We start from the raw sequence: 16646 nt of genomic DNA, 5'->3' as shown, positions 1-16646 counted from the left end.
TTAGTCTGATGTCACATTTTGTTATTTATGTGAAACGCAATATACATTTTTTTCTACATATTTTTACATCAGTTAAACATAATTTTAATTATCTACTTCATGTATTAATGTTCTTTTTCTCAAGCTAAGCAACGTAACGTTAGCTTTATCAGTTAGCTCAGTTAGCTTTGAAACAGTTATACCTGACAACTACTGGGTGTAAATATTTAGTAACTACGTAAGAGCTATCTTCTGTGGTGTAACCAGTTTTAATTTAATGATGCACAAATCCATGTATAAGTTTGAACTTATGAACAAAAGGGGGAACTTGCTGCAGTTGAACATAGACCCTAATGAAAGACGGGCAAAATCCATGAAATGCATCAATAATTGCACCCGAGAAGCTTCAAGTTAATATAATCACCCATTTATAAAAAAAACAACACAAACACAATCGGGCCTTTGCAAAGGTGCAATGTCAAAGTTTATTTTGTATCATTCATAGGATACAGAACACTGAAATGTATTTTTTCCCCATCATACTGGATTTTATATAATCTTTACTGTCATTTAATATATTTGACAACAACATCAGTTGAACTGTAAGAGAGAAGGAGAGAGGGTGGACAAGGTTCCTGGGTATGATGCTGTGGATATCAAACAGCCGTCACATACAGCACACCAATAAGAAATCCTACATCAGACTAATCAGGATGAACACTGTCTGTAAGGAGAAACTCTCTTTGTTTTGCATTGAGTCGTCTAATTTCCCCATTAAAATCAGGGAAAACGTGACTGGGCGTTCCAGTTTGCAGATGACGAATCTGGAGCTACAGTACACAACGTGATCTCATTTTAATCCACGCAAAATTCACTTTAAATGACACGACTGTTGATGAATGAAGGGCTGTAGTGGCTGACTTGTCGATGAAACCCTCGTTAAACATACATGAGGTCATATAGCCTAGTGTGTAAATCTACCTACTTTTATGGCACGTTATGATGTTTAATCATTATCGTCTCATGTAATGCTGTTAGCAGGAGGAAACAAAGTACTGATGGCAATCATAAAAATAATACTAAAGGATGAGAGCTAGTACCATATTCAAAAGTAATTTACAAACATATCAAAATGTTTCGTCACAGTAGATAGAGTTTTATTTAGACAGTGGTGAGAACAGAGCACCATCACTGAACAGCAGTGTACAGATGTGTTAATGTGTTGACGGACACTGAGCACTGATCTGGGTTCAGATTAGGGTTCATTTTGGAAAGGACACTGAAACCTTAGTCTTGAACGAAAGCTCTTTACAATTAGTATATGCATTTTAACTTTTTTTTTTGACTGAAACATTAAAGTTATAATCCTTAAGATTACAGCTGTGATAGATTTGGCAACACCTGTGGTCACTGGTGGTAATGGCAAGTCCCTTTTAAATAATTCAGCTCCAAGAGTTCGGTTTGAAACATACTTTTTTTGTTACTCTCAGAAATGCAACAGAAGAGGAGCAACGTGTGCATACTGTATGTTTACAGCGCAGCCAAACAAATACTGGGCTGAGAGGATTTATCACCACATTATGTTTTAATAAAAGAAGACAGTAGTCAAGAAGGTTTTCTGCCACGTTAACACTGAACTCATGTTCCAATGTTTGTCTGGTGCATCACGTGAGAAGCTTACAAACACCGACTTAAGTCTTCTGCATTTATCTTTTCCTGTAAGTCCGCTGAATCTCACAAGAGAAAGGCCGACCCTGAACACTAACTACAAAAACTATTGTATAGCAGCTACAGAATGCAAATGCTTTGAATGGCTGCCAGTCATAAATATGATCAAACATGGGGTTTTATAGAAAAATAATACAAATCTTAAGGATTATAACTTTAAGACCAGATATGACCCAAAGTAAATGGATCTAAGGACCTAAATCTGAGTCTACAGTCTGTACATGCTAAGAACAAGAAGGAACTCAACTGAAACCATCCATACAATTCTTATCTGGTCTGACAACATCTGAACACTGAATCCAGTGAACAGATTTCAGTTGTCACACCCACCAATGACCACTAAAAAGCTGTTATTTGCAATAGTATGGTGGACAAACCAACATCCTCTTTAGGTTTTTGATGGCCATTACTGGAAGACCCAATTTCCTTTTTTCTTAGATGGCAGCAATAATTCTCTCCTTTACCATAGTTTCATTTGTACCACACAAACATGTTAGCATCGTGAAGCAGAAAGTGGGCCTTTAGAGAATTTAGAGAAAATCTTCTGACATCAGTCCGAAGAATAATGAAGCTCAATACAAAGTCAGGATGGATAATCGAGTTCCTCTGAAGAACTAAACAGAATAAGCAGAAATGATCCTGCCATGAGTCCATAAATCCACAACATCCCTCACTAAGAGAGTTTCTCTGTCTCTGTAGTGCAAAAAGCAGATCGCTGCTCTGTACATACGACACCCTGTTTGATAAACTATACACACTCGTCATCTTCTGTCTTCACTGACAGTGTTACAGCTTTAAATCTTATATACTTTTGTCTCCTGTTGCACTGTATATCTCATATTTCCCCAACACATTTACACCCTTTTTTCTAAACAGAATATATTAATGTTTGATATGTAAAATATTTTCCACCCACACACTCCAGCTATGACAACAGCCTTTTTGTTTGCACCTTCCCTCCACTCTCATCGGCCCACATGCTGCAGTCTGAGCTGTCAAAAAAGTGATGTGCACATGAACTGGTGACTCCAGATCAGCACTGGTAACCTGGATCTCTTTGCTTGTATGGGAAACTGATAAAAAAGGAATAGTTTGACATTTTGGGAAACATGCTTATTCGCTTGGATGAGAAGATCGATACCACTGTCACACTTGTCTGTTAACTATGAAGCTAGCAGCCGGTTAGCTTAGCATAAAGAATGGAAACAGGGGAGGAAAGTGAACGTGACTCTGGTCCAAAGTAACAAAATCCATCTATCTGTTAAGTTTTATCTTGTTTGTTTAAAGCAAAAAAAAAAAGTCAAGGGTTTTAGCTGCTACAGCCTTACTTGGTCTCATATGATCAATAGCTTATGGCAGCTAATGTTAGAAAACTTATGCTAGATAGTGATATGTAACTGACATTAGTGACTCTTTTCAACTTGTCCCAGTGTTTTAGCATTTACCCTTTTATGCTAACTTCTGGCTTTAAACCGTACAAAAACTGAAGTGTAAAAACAAGCCGGGGGTTTAATGTGCTGGACTTTTTCTTGGCTGTGTTGCCTGGCTAACCTTAGCCTTCTTGCTAAGCTAACTGTCTGAATGGTTTAAAAGAAGTACACTGAACGGTAAACCTCTGTTTATTTAGTTTTTACTTATGGTTGTCTTTGTAATTATTTATGTTTAGCATTTGCACTTTAAAGGTATGTTGATTTTATCTTTTATATTTGCGATAATTTTTACGTATATGATGCTTTTATTATTAGCACGTGGTGTTGAATGTCCTATTGCACAATGAGCTCACCAGGGCCAGTTCGTATCCTCAAATTCCTAACTCTCAAGAGAGCAAATAAATGCATTTCATAAAATGTTGAACTCTTCCTCTAACTCACACACATCCACACACACACACACACACACACACACACACACACACACACACACACACAATGATAATGTTTGGTTTTGAAGGAAAATTAATTGTTTCCATCATTGCTAAATGTTGAGAAGCTCCAGGGAGAAATAAAGTTAAGCTGCTCAGTTTTCAAATCGGTTTTCAGTCTGCACAGTAGTAACCTAATCTACAGCAGTGTTAACGGGAGGTTTGCATGTCTTCACCTCACAAAAGATTAAAAAATTGAAAAACAAAACAGAAAGAAGAAAATGGAAGTAGTAAATGCAAAATCATAGCAGCACATTTTCTGTCGCTGAAACACTCTCAGTCTCACAGTAAACCTGTAACAGACGACAGCCTCTCAGGGCTCTTAGTTGGCACAAAGGACGGTGGGAACTCAACCGATGTGGAAAGTTTGGCCTCTGTCGGTACCTCTACACTCATATAGTTTCATATAGATATATCAAAAATAAAAAAAATATCAAAATAAATTACAACATATAAATAATTTTAAAAAACAAAAACAAAAAGATTTGGCAACATTGAGTTTCTTCCTTCCTTTTTTTGTGGGTTACGGTGAATATGTTTTGACATGAGCTGCTGTATTAACTTTGCTTGCCTTTTTTTGTCATCTGCAAGCCACAGACACAGACAACACACATATTTAGTATGTTAAAATGTTCATGATTCATTTAGGAATGCCATCTTGTGATATCCCTACAGTTTGATACTGACGTGTACAATATTCCTACACTTCACCTCTCCTACTCGTACTCATCGTCTTTTAAAAATTTTTTTTTTTTTTTTTTTTTTTTGAGAGGTTAATGGATGGCTGATAAAACTTTTTTTTCTGAAGGCAGTGAAGATGGATGTGTGTCTTCCTCGTGAGAGGCATAAAAAGGGAAAAAGAGAAAGAAAGATGTATTTGACTCTGAACCGATCGGGGAATGAGAGTTATTACGGGTAGACAGAGCATACAGTGTTTCAAGTGTCTACTACTCAGTTTATAGGGACAAGGAAGAGTTATTCTCTGTCTGTCTACCCATCTTTCACTTCGCCACGGTCACAAATTCAGGTCCAGTGGTCGATCTCGAGCAGCGAGCAGCAACAGTCTTGCTGGTCCAGTTTATCAGTCCATTTAGATTATCTTTGTGTGTGTTGGGATGGATATGTATCATGACGGACAGTTTTCTGGCGCAGTTACACGTGGGTAAAAGGAGAGAGGCTTTACAATGACCTCGTTGTCAGGGAAACACGGGGTCGGACAGTGTAAGGGGGAAAAGGTGTTGGAGACAGTAACGGGAGCGGAGACAACAGGTCGTGATGATCAGAAGAGGTCCAATCAATGCCACTATGTCTGCATCAAGTAAAAGGTAAACACTGGAAAAGCCGAGTGGGAGGACTGGATTGGATAATACAGTTCCAGTTTACAGGAGCGGGAGTCCAGTCCTGTAGAGTTCCAGCGTCTCTTTAGGGTCAAAAATCCATCATATTCTTTGCATCTCCTCCGGGTCTCAGTTATCCAGCCCCTCGGCACACACCATGCTGCCGTACAGCTGCTGTGGGTCCGGGTGTGTCCGCACTCGCTCCTCCGCCTCGCTGTCTGTGCTGCCCTCGCTGTCGAGGCGGGCGGACGGGTGACACTGGCCGGACAGGGAGGGGTAAAGGGCGTTGGGAGGCAGCGGGCTGGGGAGGAGGTCGTCGTCTGAGCTCAGGTAGTCCCCCTCAGCGGAGGTAGGGCTGGCCAGACAGAGATCCTGGTAGTTGGTGCTTCCGCCTCCACCGCTGACCCTGGAGCTGGGGGTCGCCTTCTGCCCCCGCAACTCCCTGATCTGAATAAAGAGAAGACGTTTTATTCAGTGAGTTGGTTGGTTTTGTCAGTATTTCAGTGGTATATACAGTATTTAATTCTGCTGACAGGGTGACACTACTCTGTTGTTGATATTTCCCATGAAAAGAACAAACTAATGATCTGTTAGCACATCTCTAAATACTCCCCTACTCTGTCTGTGGCAGTCAGTCGTAAAGATGGAAATCTTTCAAAATGTTTTTTCCTAAAACAGCTGGACACTGTAGTCTTTATCAAATGTTACTCAAACAGGAGTAAATAGTGCATTTGTTGTTTAAGTGGATGCTGCTATAGTTAGTATTTACCACAGCTGGACAGTGTAATAATAAGATGCAGTGCCCATGTTTATTGTAATGAATCATTTATATATTTTTGGAAGGTGGAGGTCTATGACGCAGAGGAATAAGTTTTATCAGGCTTTTCATTATCTATGTATGTCATTGTAATAAATATATATTAAAACAAAAAAAAAAGTGTAAAACAATGGAATATCAATAAGAGAGAATAGGACAGGGGACAGCTTGTTAAAAATATATTTATCAATTATCTGATTGTTTTATATAATTATCTGATATTGTTTACTTCATGTTGTCTATCATTAAGTAAACAAGAAGGAGGAATTTTTAGAGGAGGGAAAATATAGTGTAGTGTAGTCTATACTTTAACAAAACATCTGCCCCATCTGCAAAGATGATGATGACATAATGACAGCGGGTGCCTTGTTTCCATAGAAACTCAACAGTACATCGGTATATCTGTGCAGCATATGCGTTATCTTACAAAGTGCCTCCTCACAGATCACTGTTCATGTTTTGAAAGTCAACAAAAGTTGTCTGTTGAGTTTCAAAACATCATCAGTGAAATGAAATATTATATAACAGTCCATGGTAAAATAATAAGAGACTGATGTTTAATAATCTATTAATAGAGTTGATTCCGCTAGATGAGTCTTTGCGAAAGCATTAAATGTCAGGTGATGGGATTTTTTTTTTTTTAAAACGGTTGTTGGGTGTGAAAAAAACCTGTGAAACTCACTGATGTGTATCATGTTTACTGTTTGGAGGTTGTGCAAATAGGGCAGTGAGGTCTTTAGTTTGAGTTAAATCAGAGCAAGTTCTCCCACAGTCCCCAATCTAGATAAAAAAGTGAACCAGATTAAAAAAAAAAAAAAAAAAAAAAAACAGTAAAAAAAAAAAACCCTAAAAATGATGTTTGTCTGTTTCTCTTCCGTCACCGCTGTCCACCTTTCAGATTAAACCAGCCGCTTTAGAAGAGCGAAGATAGAAGAAGAGTTGCCACCGTAGTTAATCAGGGCATATATGCTTTTTGCTTGTTAACCGTGCATCTACCACAGTGACTCATTACAAATCTCAGAGGTTTTTGTATTCCCCCCTTATCATCCACTAGCTAGCTGAAGGGAGGGGGGGGGGGGAGGGGAAACCAGTGGTTAACCAATGGAAATGTTTTGACTGTGTGACTGCTCATGAAGCTACAGCAACATAAAAAAAGAACATGAGCCCCGTGTTTTTGGGTCATTTTCTATCATTTTATTTTTGCAACAGGCTGATTAACACACAAACATGAGCAGCAGACTTGTTTTGAACATTAAGAGAATTTGTTGTTGCTGCTTAATTCACGTCGAGCTGAATCATAACAACTAAATGCATATAAATACATATAAATCAGATGCATTATTCATCTCCGTATGACTCAATGGTATGATGACTGCTTAGAGGGCTACACTGAGATTTTTCTAAATGGTTCAATGTTTCCTCATCTATACTCACGCAAGTTTCAGTCTCATTTATAAAAACCACTGCTTTGATCAAAAAAGGTGAGGGAGGGAGAGAGAGAGGAGAGGAGAGGAGCGGTAAAGGGCAGGGCAGTCACATCACACCCCCTCACTTAAAAAAACCACTTCCCTCCTAGTCACGCATTGTTTCTGTCTGAATGAACAACCCCACAGTAGAGGGTATGTCAGTTGACAACTTTGTATCTCCAAGACAAGGTTTGAAAAAAAAAAAAAAAATCTTCATGAACCCGAGAGAATTTTTTCTCAAGTTTAAAAAAAATCAGCAAATCTGAAGTTCCAATTTTATTTATTTAACCCGACAGCGAAGTAGTTGAGCGGGCGGCTGTGTACAGAGGCTGCGCAGCTGTGGGTTCACATATGACTTTCTCACTGTCACGCACATATTCTTTTGAAACTCTCTCATCTTTCAGAATTAAAGTTCACTGTGAACCAAATGATGAGAATAGAGTCGTCGGGGAGGATCAGTGGTCTCTCATTACAAGAAAGACATTGACACAACTGCGAGCGTGTTTAGGTGGAAGTGGTATCTGTTGTGAGGCTGTATGTAGAGATTCTTCTGTGGTGGTTAGCAAAGGCTGCAGGATATCTACCGTACATGCATGTACAGACATAGTATACACACACACGCGCTGTGTCTGTGTGTGTGTGTGTCTGCTCCCCGTTTTAAAGTGGAACTCGGTCAACGAAATCACACCGAGAATAATTAATTATTAACGTGTTTGTCAGCTGTGTTATTGTAACTCTAATAAATCAGATGCAAAAAAAACTTTAAAATATCAATTTTCACTGTAAGTAAACATTTACAGGCTCATCTGTCACTGGGTCGGATTTCACAGGTTGATGCTTTATGGCACAAACGACTGATACCGGAAATCTGAATCTCTGTGAGGCTGCGAGATACATTTCAAATAGAAGCTGAGATTTAAACAGATTTGCTGTCGTGACGATTAACGGCTGTTTAAACCGGTCGGATAAACAGCTGACCAATCAGCTTCATAGCTTGCTAGCTTCCTATATTCATTAGAAATAGTTACGGAAAAATGGTGAGTGTGGATGAGATTGACGTATCCACTCTTGTGTTGACATATTTCTGTGATTAATGTAAACCACTTGAGTCTAACTGCTCCTGGCATCCGTGACCGCAGCTTCTGTGTTGATTGAAAACAACGTCAGTGGGATAGATGAGTCACTCACCACTGATTGGTTAGGATTAAAACAAAAGAAAAGAACCTCGCTTCATCCCAACGCCATATGAGCCAATATGAAAACAACATCAAGCTGAATAAATAAAGTGAAACAAACCGGCGAATCAGCCTGATTATCAGAGTAGACTCATCAATATTCATTGTTCTTCCAAAATAAACAAGAGTTTCTGACAGATGGCGGAACTAGTGCTGCAAGTGTTGATTAATTATATTCTGGATTAATTCATTAAATCAATTAATTGTTTGGTCTAAAAAAAAAAAATAATTACAAAATGCCCATCACAGTTTTCAAGAGCCTGATGTCTTGTTTTGTCGAGCCGACAGTCTATTATACTAAATTTACAAAAAATAAAAAAAATCAGAGCAAAGCAGCAAATCCTCACGTTTGAGAAGCTGGAACTGGTGAGTGTTTGTTAACCTACTTATCATCTCAGCTTTACAAGGAACAGTGAAAGACTGCTGACATGCATTTGCTCTTAAAAAAAAAAAAAAAAAAAAAAGGAAAACAAACATGCACAGTGATGTCAGAAAGGGACACCGCGAAGTAGACTGACTGTTTCCTGTATCACATCAGTGAAGTTGATCCCTTTTATTCAAGTCCACGCCACTCTAAAAACAGGTTTTTGTTCTCGTTGCTTCAGTTTGATGTTTGAGCTTCGCTGTGAGGGATGATTGATGTGCAGAGTTTGACACTAGAAGTCTTGTTTTCCACACTCATCTGCTGAAAGTGGAAAGTTTCTCTGAGCTCACTGAAAATCTGAGTTTAAAGGGGCGGACCTACGAGTATGATTTGTGACATTATAACTACTTTGGAAGCCAATTCTGGTGTAATATTTAACTTACACAAGTGTGATGTGGAAACTTGAACTTGAACACACACACACTGAGGATGAACTTTACGGTGCAGTAGGAGACGTATTGTGTCCAGCAGCTAAACTTCTGAAATGAAATATATTTAAATATTTATAGATTCTGGATTTTTAATGAGGGAGAGGCAGTAAGAGGCCATTTTAAGGATTTTAAAGTGGTAATTATACTTTTTTTTTTAGTGGAAAAAAAACACATCAGGCACATTATTGTTCCAAGCAGAGTATATTTATATGTCTTCATATGTATCTGGAGGGGATCTTTAAGGTATTACAGTTAATGTTTAAAATGCTGCATATTGCACAGATTTATTGAGCCACATTTTATGAGTTTTGAAGGGTGCATTACTTCCTGTATATAACACAAGTTCAAATGAAACATGAGTGTGTGTGTGTGTGTGAGTGTGTGGGGACAAAAAACAAAGAGCCCTTACTGTAAAATCATTGATTTTAGGGTGTAGACTTGGTTTAAAGTTAAGGTTAGTTTAAGGTTATGTTAAGGTTAGGGTAAGGGTTAGGGTTAGGCATGTGGTGGTTATGGTTAGAGTTAAGATAAGTCTCCAGGAAATGAATATAAGTCAATGTAATTTCCTCTGAAGTAATGGAAACACGACTCTCTCTCTGTGTGTGTGTGTGTGTGTGTGTGTGTGTGTATGTATGTGTGTGTGTGTGTGTGTGTGTGTGTGTGTGTGTGTCCGACCTCATTCTTGAGCTCAGCAATCTGGTCCCGGAGCTGGTTGATGTACTGTCTGGAGTCTGAGTGATTGAGCTGACCCTGAATCAGCCCTGCCTCTTTCTGAAACACACACACACACACACACACACACGCATACACACACACACACACACACACACACACACACACACACACACACACACACAAACCACTATCATGTTATGGTCACAGTCATCATTGAAATAACATTAAAATCTATCAGTTCAAACACACACACCTGTATCTCCAGTTCAGCGATCTTCTGCCTGAGTTCAGCCATGGCAGCCATACTGTCTGCTTCCCTCAGTCGCACGGCCATCACCTCTTCTTTACTCTACGTGTGCGGAGGGACGGGAGGAGGAGGGGGAGGGGGGGGTGTAGAGAAAGAGAGAAAAGTGAGAGAAGATATTTCCTGCTTAAGAACTCATGCGTTGGACTTCAGTGATGGATACTGATGATGATACACGTCCTGCTCTGTGTGTTTCTGTGAATGTTTAATTTCCCCCATTTGTCTTATCTGGATATGAATCCCACACATAGTCAGACTCTGCCCGTTTCTCACCCCTCTTTCCTCAAAGAATCCTAATTTTCTCTTCTTCTCTCCGTTCTACTCTGTTGTTAACTTGCTCTTTGTATTTTGTATGTTCTCCATCCCTGTTTTATCTTCATTTCTTGTTTTTTTTCCATGACCAAGAGAACAGTGATTCATGATTAATCCCCATTTACATTCTCTTCACATCCTACTTCTCCCATCATCCCTCAAAATCTTTTCTGGGTCTCTCTGTGTGCATCTCCCTCCCTCATCCCTCATCTCCTGCTGCCTTTCTCCCCTAACTCCTTTTCCTTCCCCTTTCCCCTCTCCATCCAGACCTTGCAGTCGAACTCGGCCTGCTTCCTTTTCATCTCGTTGACTTGGGCCTGGAGAGCTTTGTTCTGATTGGCCAGCATCTGTAGCCGGTCCTGGAGGGCGGAGCGTTCTTGCTCATTGCGACCAATCAGCTTGCTGTGGATCTGGTTCTGAAATGAAGGATGTTGAATGTGAGACAGTGAGAACTGATCATTTGTCTGAATTTTCCTGATACTGCAGGGATGATCTGCTTTGTTTCAGTTTATTATCACTGTTTCAATAAAATGTTTGAAACAAATCTAACTGCAAACAATCAAACTGTGTGTAGTTGTACAGTGTGTCCTGACCTGGCTCTCCTGCTGCAGGGCTTTCAGTTTGACCTCTCGGAGCTCGGCCTGGGCCTGGGCCTCCCTCAGTCTGACCGTCATCAGTTTGTCCTGCAGCTCGTTCATAGCGTTCTTCTTCGGGGATTCCTTCCAGTGGCTGCCGCCGCCACCGGTACCGCTGCCACGGGACATATGATGCTGCAGAAAACACAGAGCGAGCAGGTGTTAAATCTCCTGCTGCTGCACAGATGGACCATCAGTAAAGTAGCAGCATCAGTTTGTGTGTGTGTGTGTGTTACCTGCCAGCGCTGGTTGAGCTCAGTAACGGAGTCCTGCATCTCCCTGAACGAGCGCAGCGTCTCCAGCTCCCTCAGCTTCATCTGCTTCACCTCCTCCTGCAGAGCCGCCATGTTGTTTTCATCAGGCAGGCAACTGTTCCTCTGGATGGACAAACATTGAAGAGTGGTGCTTTTAGCTAGATGCTAACATGCTGATGTTAAGCACCTGCTAAACATTATAATGTTTGATCATGTTAGCTTAGTGTGTTAACATGCTAACATACATACAACAGAGCCTGATGGGAATGTCATTGGTTTTGCAGGTATTTGGTCAGTATTGGATCAATTAATCCTGAAGGTGATGTGAATGTCTGTAGCAAATCTCAATTCATTCAATAGTTGTGGAGACATTTCACTCAAAACCACAAATGTCAACCTGTTGATGGTGCTAGAGTAAAAGTGAGGGGATCACCACAGTCAGTAGGATCGTCTGGGGAACATGAATGTTTGTACCAAATTTCATCTCAATCAATCCAATAGTTGTTGTGATATTTCAGTCTAAAACAAAGTGGTGAACAAACAGACAGACATTGTCATCCATAGATGCACAAAAAAACAGGACAAAGAGTTTAACAAGTTAACAAAGACAGAAGCATATTTGCTTTTTGTGGCTTTCAGTTTTACAGTTAAACCATCATCAGGACAACAGAGCAGTTGTTTTTCCAACACCTCTATCTCTTCCTTATGGTGTCTAACAGAGAAACCTGCAGTCTGTCTCCTACAGGAGTGTGAATCAAAACTAAAATAATCCTTAACTGTCACACTCTGTTCTCTCTCTCTCACACAATGAAATACATTGCCCGTTAAGCTCACCTTCTCCAGGTCTAGCACCTTGTCTTGCATTTCCTTCAGCGCTCCCAGCAGTTCGGCCTCGCGCAGTCGGGACTGCTCCAGCTGGGTCTGCAGATTGCTCACAAACTGCTCTGTGTACTGAAAGGAGCGTCACAGGTGTTACACAGGTACGGTGCTGCTATACTGATATTCACCAACTACTGAAAACATCGGTCACATGAGCAGAGAAGTTGACTGATGTTGTTTGGTCCTTGGACAGAGGTGAAAACCTACAGTTTCCATTTTCTTGCTGTAGGCAGACTAGTTCCAATAATGGAGGATGTCATGACTAGGTGTTAAACTCAACTCAGCCAGGGTTACCACAGTGCTTCGGTAGTGTGAATTCTCCCACAAGCTGCTATAATATCTCTTTCTCTTTCTGTCTCTTTTATCTCTTATCTGTGTATTATTGTACCAGCCTGCACCAACGTCAAACAGCGATATGATTCACAGTGTCCTTACATGACCTTTGCCATTTTCTTTTGAGAGATAACATTAATGCCATCAAGACAACAGGTTATTGTGCACAGCGATACATTTGACGCTTCGGCTGCAGCCTCAAAGCAAGTCATAATGAAAACTGTCGATGGTTTTCAATTTTGTTCGAGGCCAAAACAAGATCAGTCAACCCCTCTGTTCAAGTGTCTGATGTTCCTCGGTTGTTACTTAATGTCTCTATAGCAACTCAATTTCAAAAAATCTCATCAACAAAATGAGCAAAGTTGGTATCAAGCGTCAGTCCTGCCCACGGACTCAAAGTGATGTCAGAATATAGAAAGCTACTGTACATCATCATGTCACCACATCAAAGTAAAACTACAAAGTGAGAGGTGTGAGAGCAGCAGAAGAAGTCGCTGAGTGGAAAAATACTTTCCTATGAATACCAAATTGAAATTGGGCAAGTACATAGCGTGACTGAAAGAGTCTCGGTTTGTCATTTTAGTTATCTCAGTCTTGGTTATCAAAAAACACTGAGAGCGACCGGGGGTGTGTGAACTCTGGAGGGTGACGGGTGCCAGCTACCTGAGCTGGAATAAAACTCACTCGTCATAATGGCGTCATTTATAGCGCTCTGATCCTCTTGGATTTTTTTTTTCAAGTAACATTTGCTCATTTCGCAACTTTTGCATGTTTTTTCACACTGTGTGAAAGAGACAAGTATGAATGTGATTAGCTGTGGTGAGTGTGGGAATTGTAACTGAATCCTTTGCAACAACTCCTTGCTCACATCTTCATTACAAACAACTACTAGTAATTACATTGTCTTACATTACAATGTTACAATTCTACTTATCATGTTTAAAGTATTGAATGGCCTTGCTCCAAATTAAATCAAGGACTTTTTAACCCTGTTTGTAGACTCACAATCTCTAAACGCTTCGCTCAACTAGAGACTGAAGATGATCTCCTAGCTTTGATTTTAAAACCGGGTGGAAACAATTAGAGAGTTTATAAAAACCCTGCAATGCAGAACCAATCCAAAGTCTTTGGGGCGGACCTTCATACTGGGGTGGTGACATGCGTGAGGAGAACGGGAGGAGAGCATCATTTCCGGTAAGTCGTGACCTTGACGAGATGTAAGGTTAGTTGGCAGCTGTTCTCGCCGCCATTTGAGCAATAACTGGCATTTAGAAATCCCCGGACGATCAGTAGGTGTGAAGATTTCTGATTGTCTGATATATCGCGAGACTGACTACCCCGTATGTTCCTGGGCGTTCACTTCTGGGGCTCTGCTGGTTATTCCTGAGTCCCGGACAGTGACCGAAGGTGACCGGGCCTTTGCTGTTAGAGCGGTCTGCTGATCCAGATCAGACAGGCAACATCTTTAATGTAAAACATTCTTTTATTGGAAAACTTTGATATGTTGCTGTTTTATTATCCCACTTCTGACAGTTTATATTTTTGTTTTATGATCTGTTTTTCTTTTGTTTTTTAATTATTATTTTTTTCTTTGTTAAACACTTTGCAACTTTATTAGGAAAAGTGCTTTATAAATAAAATGTATTATTCTTATTCTTATAGAGTGTCCTCCATAAATATAATTTATACTGTAGTAGCACTATTATATCATCTATAGGTAGAAAAGATGACTCTTTGGTGTATAAAAATATTTGTAAACCAATTGGATGATAAACAATCTTAGAAGCTTAAATCTTATTTTATTGTAAATCTATGATCAGTTATGGATTATAGAACTAGCAATGAAAATATAATAAATTGGTGACAGTAAAATTAACCCCCCCAAAACAAATACAGTCATATAGTCACTATAACTATTCTGTCATTTTGCTATCTATTTAATTATCACACCAATTGCACTACTGTTTACACTGCTGTGTGCTGTGAACACTCAGCCACTGCTGCTGTTACTTGGTACTTTTCATACTTTATTTTTACTTTTATTATTTTTTGGTATTTCTGTATTTTATTCCCATATTTTGTGTGATTTTAATATGTGTTGTTTTTTTAAAAATATATCTTTCTTTACACTAACAATGTGTTGGATTGACAATAAAACCTTGAAACCTGAAAGCTGATTAGGGAAAAAAAAACTTTATTTATTTATTTTATTCATTTATTTTTTATTATTTTTAATTATTATCCCTTCAGATTCAGGCCATATGTCATAAATACCGTGCAGAGGAAAAATGGTTGGTAACTTTTTCAACCTCGTCTTCTTCGGGGAGTCAATACATATGTTGACAGCGATAAGTTGCAGGTTTTTTTGTCTCTCCTTTGCAGCACATTAAGTTTCAAATGAAACTGTGACTATCATGTTCAAGTTTAGACTTTCAGTTTTACGAGTGTTTAAGGGCTTCATTTTAAATTCAGTGTGCTGGAGTTCAGACTGTCCAAAATACTAACAGACTGTAAAACTGGATTGGTCTTGGGGGGTGCTGAACTTCGCTGAACTGCAGGGTTAGTTCATGAGTAAATCACTCATTTCCGTAAGTCTCTCATTGCATCATATGGAAACACAACCGCGTGACTCGCTTCTTTGTTCATCAAATGGAGTAAAAATGATAATGAAGGAGAGAAAAGATCAAAAACCAAACTCAGTATCAAGTCAATAAAGGCAGAGACTTCAACTACTGATTGCAGTAAACTGGTTTGATGGATGAATAATTACTCGGGGCTCCATTTTCTCTGATTTTCACACACACGTGTGAACAAAATGTCCCGTTAAGGCCGGAGCTGCTCAGGACTGTATTGTCACCCTGGGTGTGTAATTCCTTACTTGGGTTTCTTTGAATATTCTTCTGAGAGGAAGTTTGACTAATGTGGAGGAGGAACAGAGTTGGAAAAAATACAATAAAAGCAGAAGGATGCACTATTACATCAATCAAACAGTCATGATATTAAGTAGAATTAACTACACGTTACCACACATACGTTCCTGACAATATTACAGGAATATTTTAATAATAAGTCAAAGCAGTTCTCCGATATGTATTTTTTTCACATTTCCCCCAAATAACACGTCTCTCACATGTAAATTGAACCAGCAGAGCATGAAGTGTAGGCTCATCTTTACATTGCTAGCAGGGTAATGTAATTAAGAAAAAAGACAGAAAAGAAGCTATTAAGAACACAGGTTAGTAATGGAATAAATTTCCATTTTCATGCTGTATTACTGTGCTACAGCAGGCATCTGCAGTTGCCTTCATGACACAGAAATACAATAATTTATGACAAACTGCATCCGAAATCATCTTACTTGTTTTCTCTGACATTTTCTTGTCGTGAAGAACTTTATATTTTGTGGTTTGTGCAGTTTGAGTGCATCTCTTCTATTTTTTTCAGTATTTTATCTCCTTCTGTAAAGCTACTTTTATTACTTCTACTACTAATAATAATACATTTTTATTAATCAAAAGATACTCAAAGACTCTTTACATGACAAATTAAATGGTAACGTAAACTAATGTGTTGTATATGAATTAAGTTTATGATTTTTCTTTTCAGAAGCGATGGAAAAACTCATTTAACAGACCGTTTTAGAAAGTAAATGTTGTAAATGAGTCAATTCCGCTGATGTGTGTCACACATCATGTGATGCAACCTAATAAAAATCACCTAAACATGCTCAAAATAACAATCTGATGTTGTCAAGATAAACAGACCTTCCCTGCGGTTGGGTTGCAAAACTGGTCTCATATTTCGGTGGCTTGTGTTGCACATAATTAAATGTCGACCAATTTCCACTGAACTCCTAAGACAATCTGTGTTGCAATTAGTTCATTCAAGTCAAATGCTTGTAGCTCTAAATCTGACC

The 16646-nt window shown here is 39.2% G+C and overlaps 1 protein-coding gene across 2 annotated transcripts in view; it reads right to left on the bottom strand.

Annotated features, from left to right (window-relative positions):
- Positions 1-438: 438 nt before the first annotated feature.
- The window catches only part of evi5l (ecotropic viral integration site 5 like), a 43239-nt gene continuing 27031 nt past the window's right edge, over positions 439-16646 (bottom strand). For both annotated transcript variants that reach the window (XM_044345787.1, XM_044345788.1), the window contains 7 exons: positions 12353-12469; positions 11501-11641; positions 11223-11399; positions 10899-11045; positions 10267-10362; positions 10014-10109; positions 439-5412 (listed from right to left, as the gene is read on the bottom strand). In XM_044345787.1, the coding sequence (XP_044201722.1) occupies positions 5095-5412; positions 10014-10109; positions 10267-10362; positions 10899-11045; positions 11223-11399; positions 11501-11641; positions 12353-12469 (1092 nt within the window). In that variant the 3' untranslated portion in view covers positions 439-5094. The remainder of the gene's footprint in view (positions 5413-10013; positions 10110-10266; positions 10363-10898; positions 11046-11222; positions 11400-11500; positions 11642-12352; positions 12470-16646) is intronic.

Source organism: Thunnus albacares, chromosome 3, assembly GCF_914725855.1.
Source record: "Thunnus albacares chromosome 3, fThuAlb1.1, whole genome shotgun sequence".
NCBI classification, from domain to species: Eukaryota; Metazoa; Chordata; class Actinopteri; order Scombriformes; family Scombridae; genus Thunnus; species Thunnus albacares.
The sequence above is the reverse complement of the archived record's forward strand: the minus strand, read 5'-3'. Positions and strand labels throughout refer to the sequence as shown.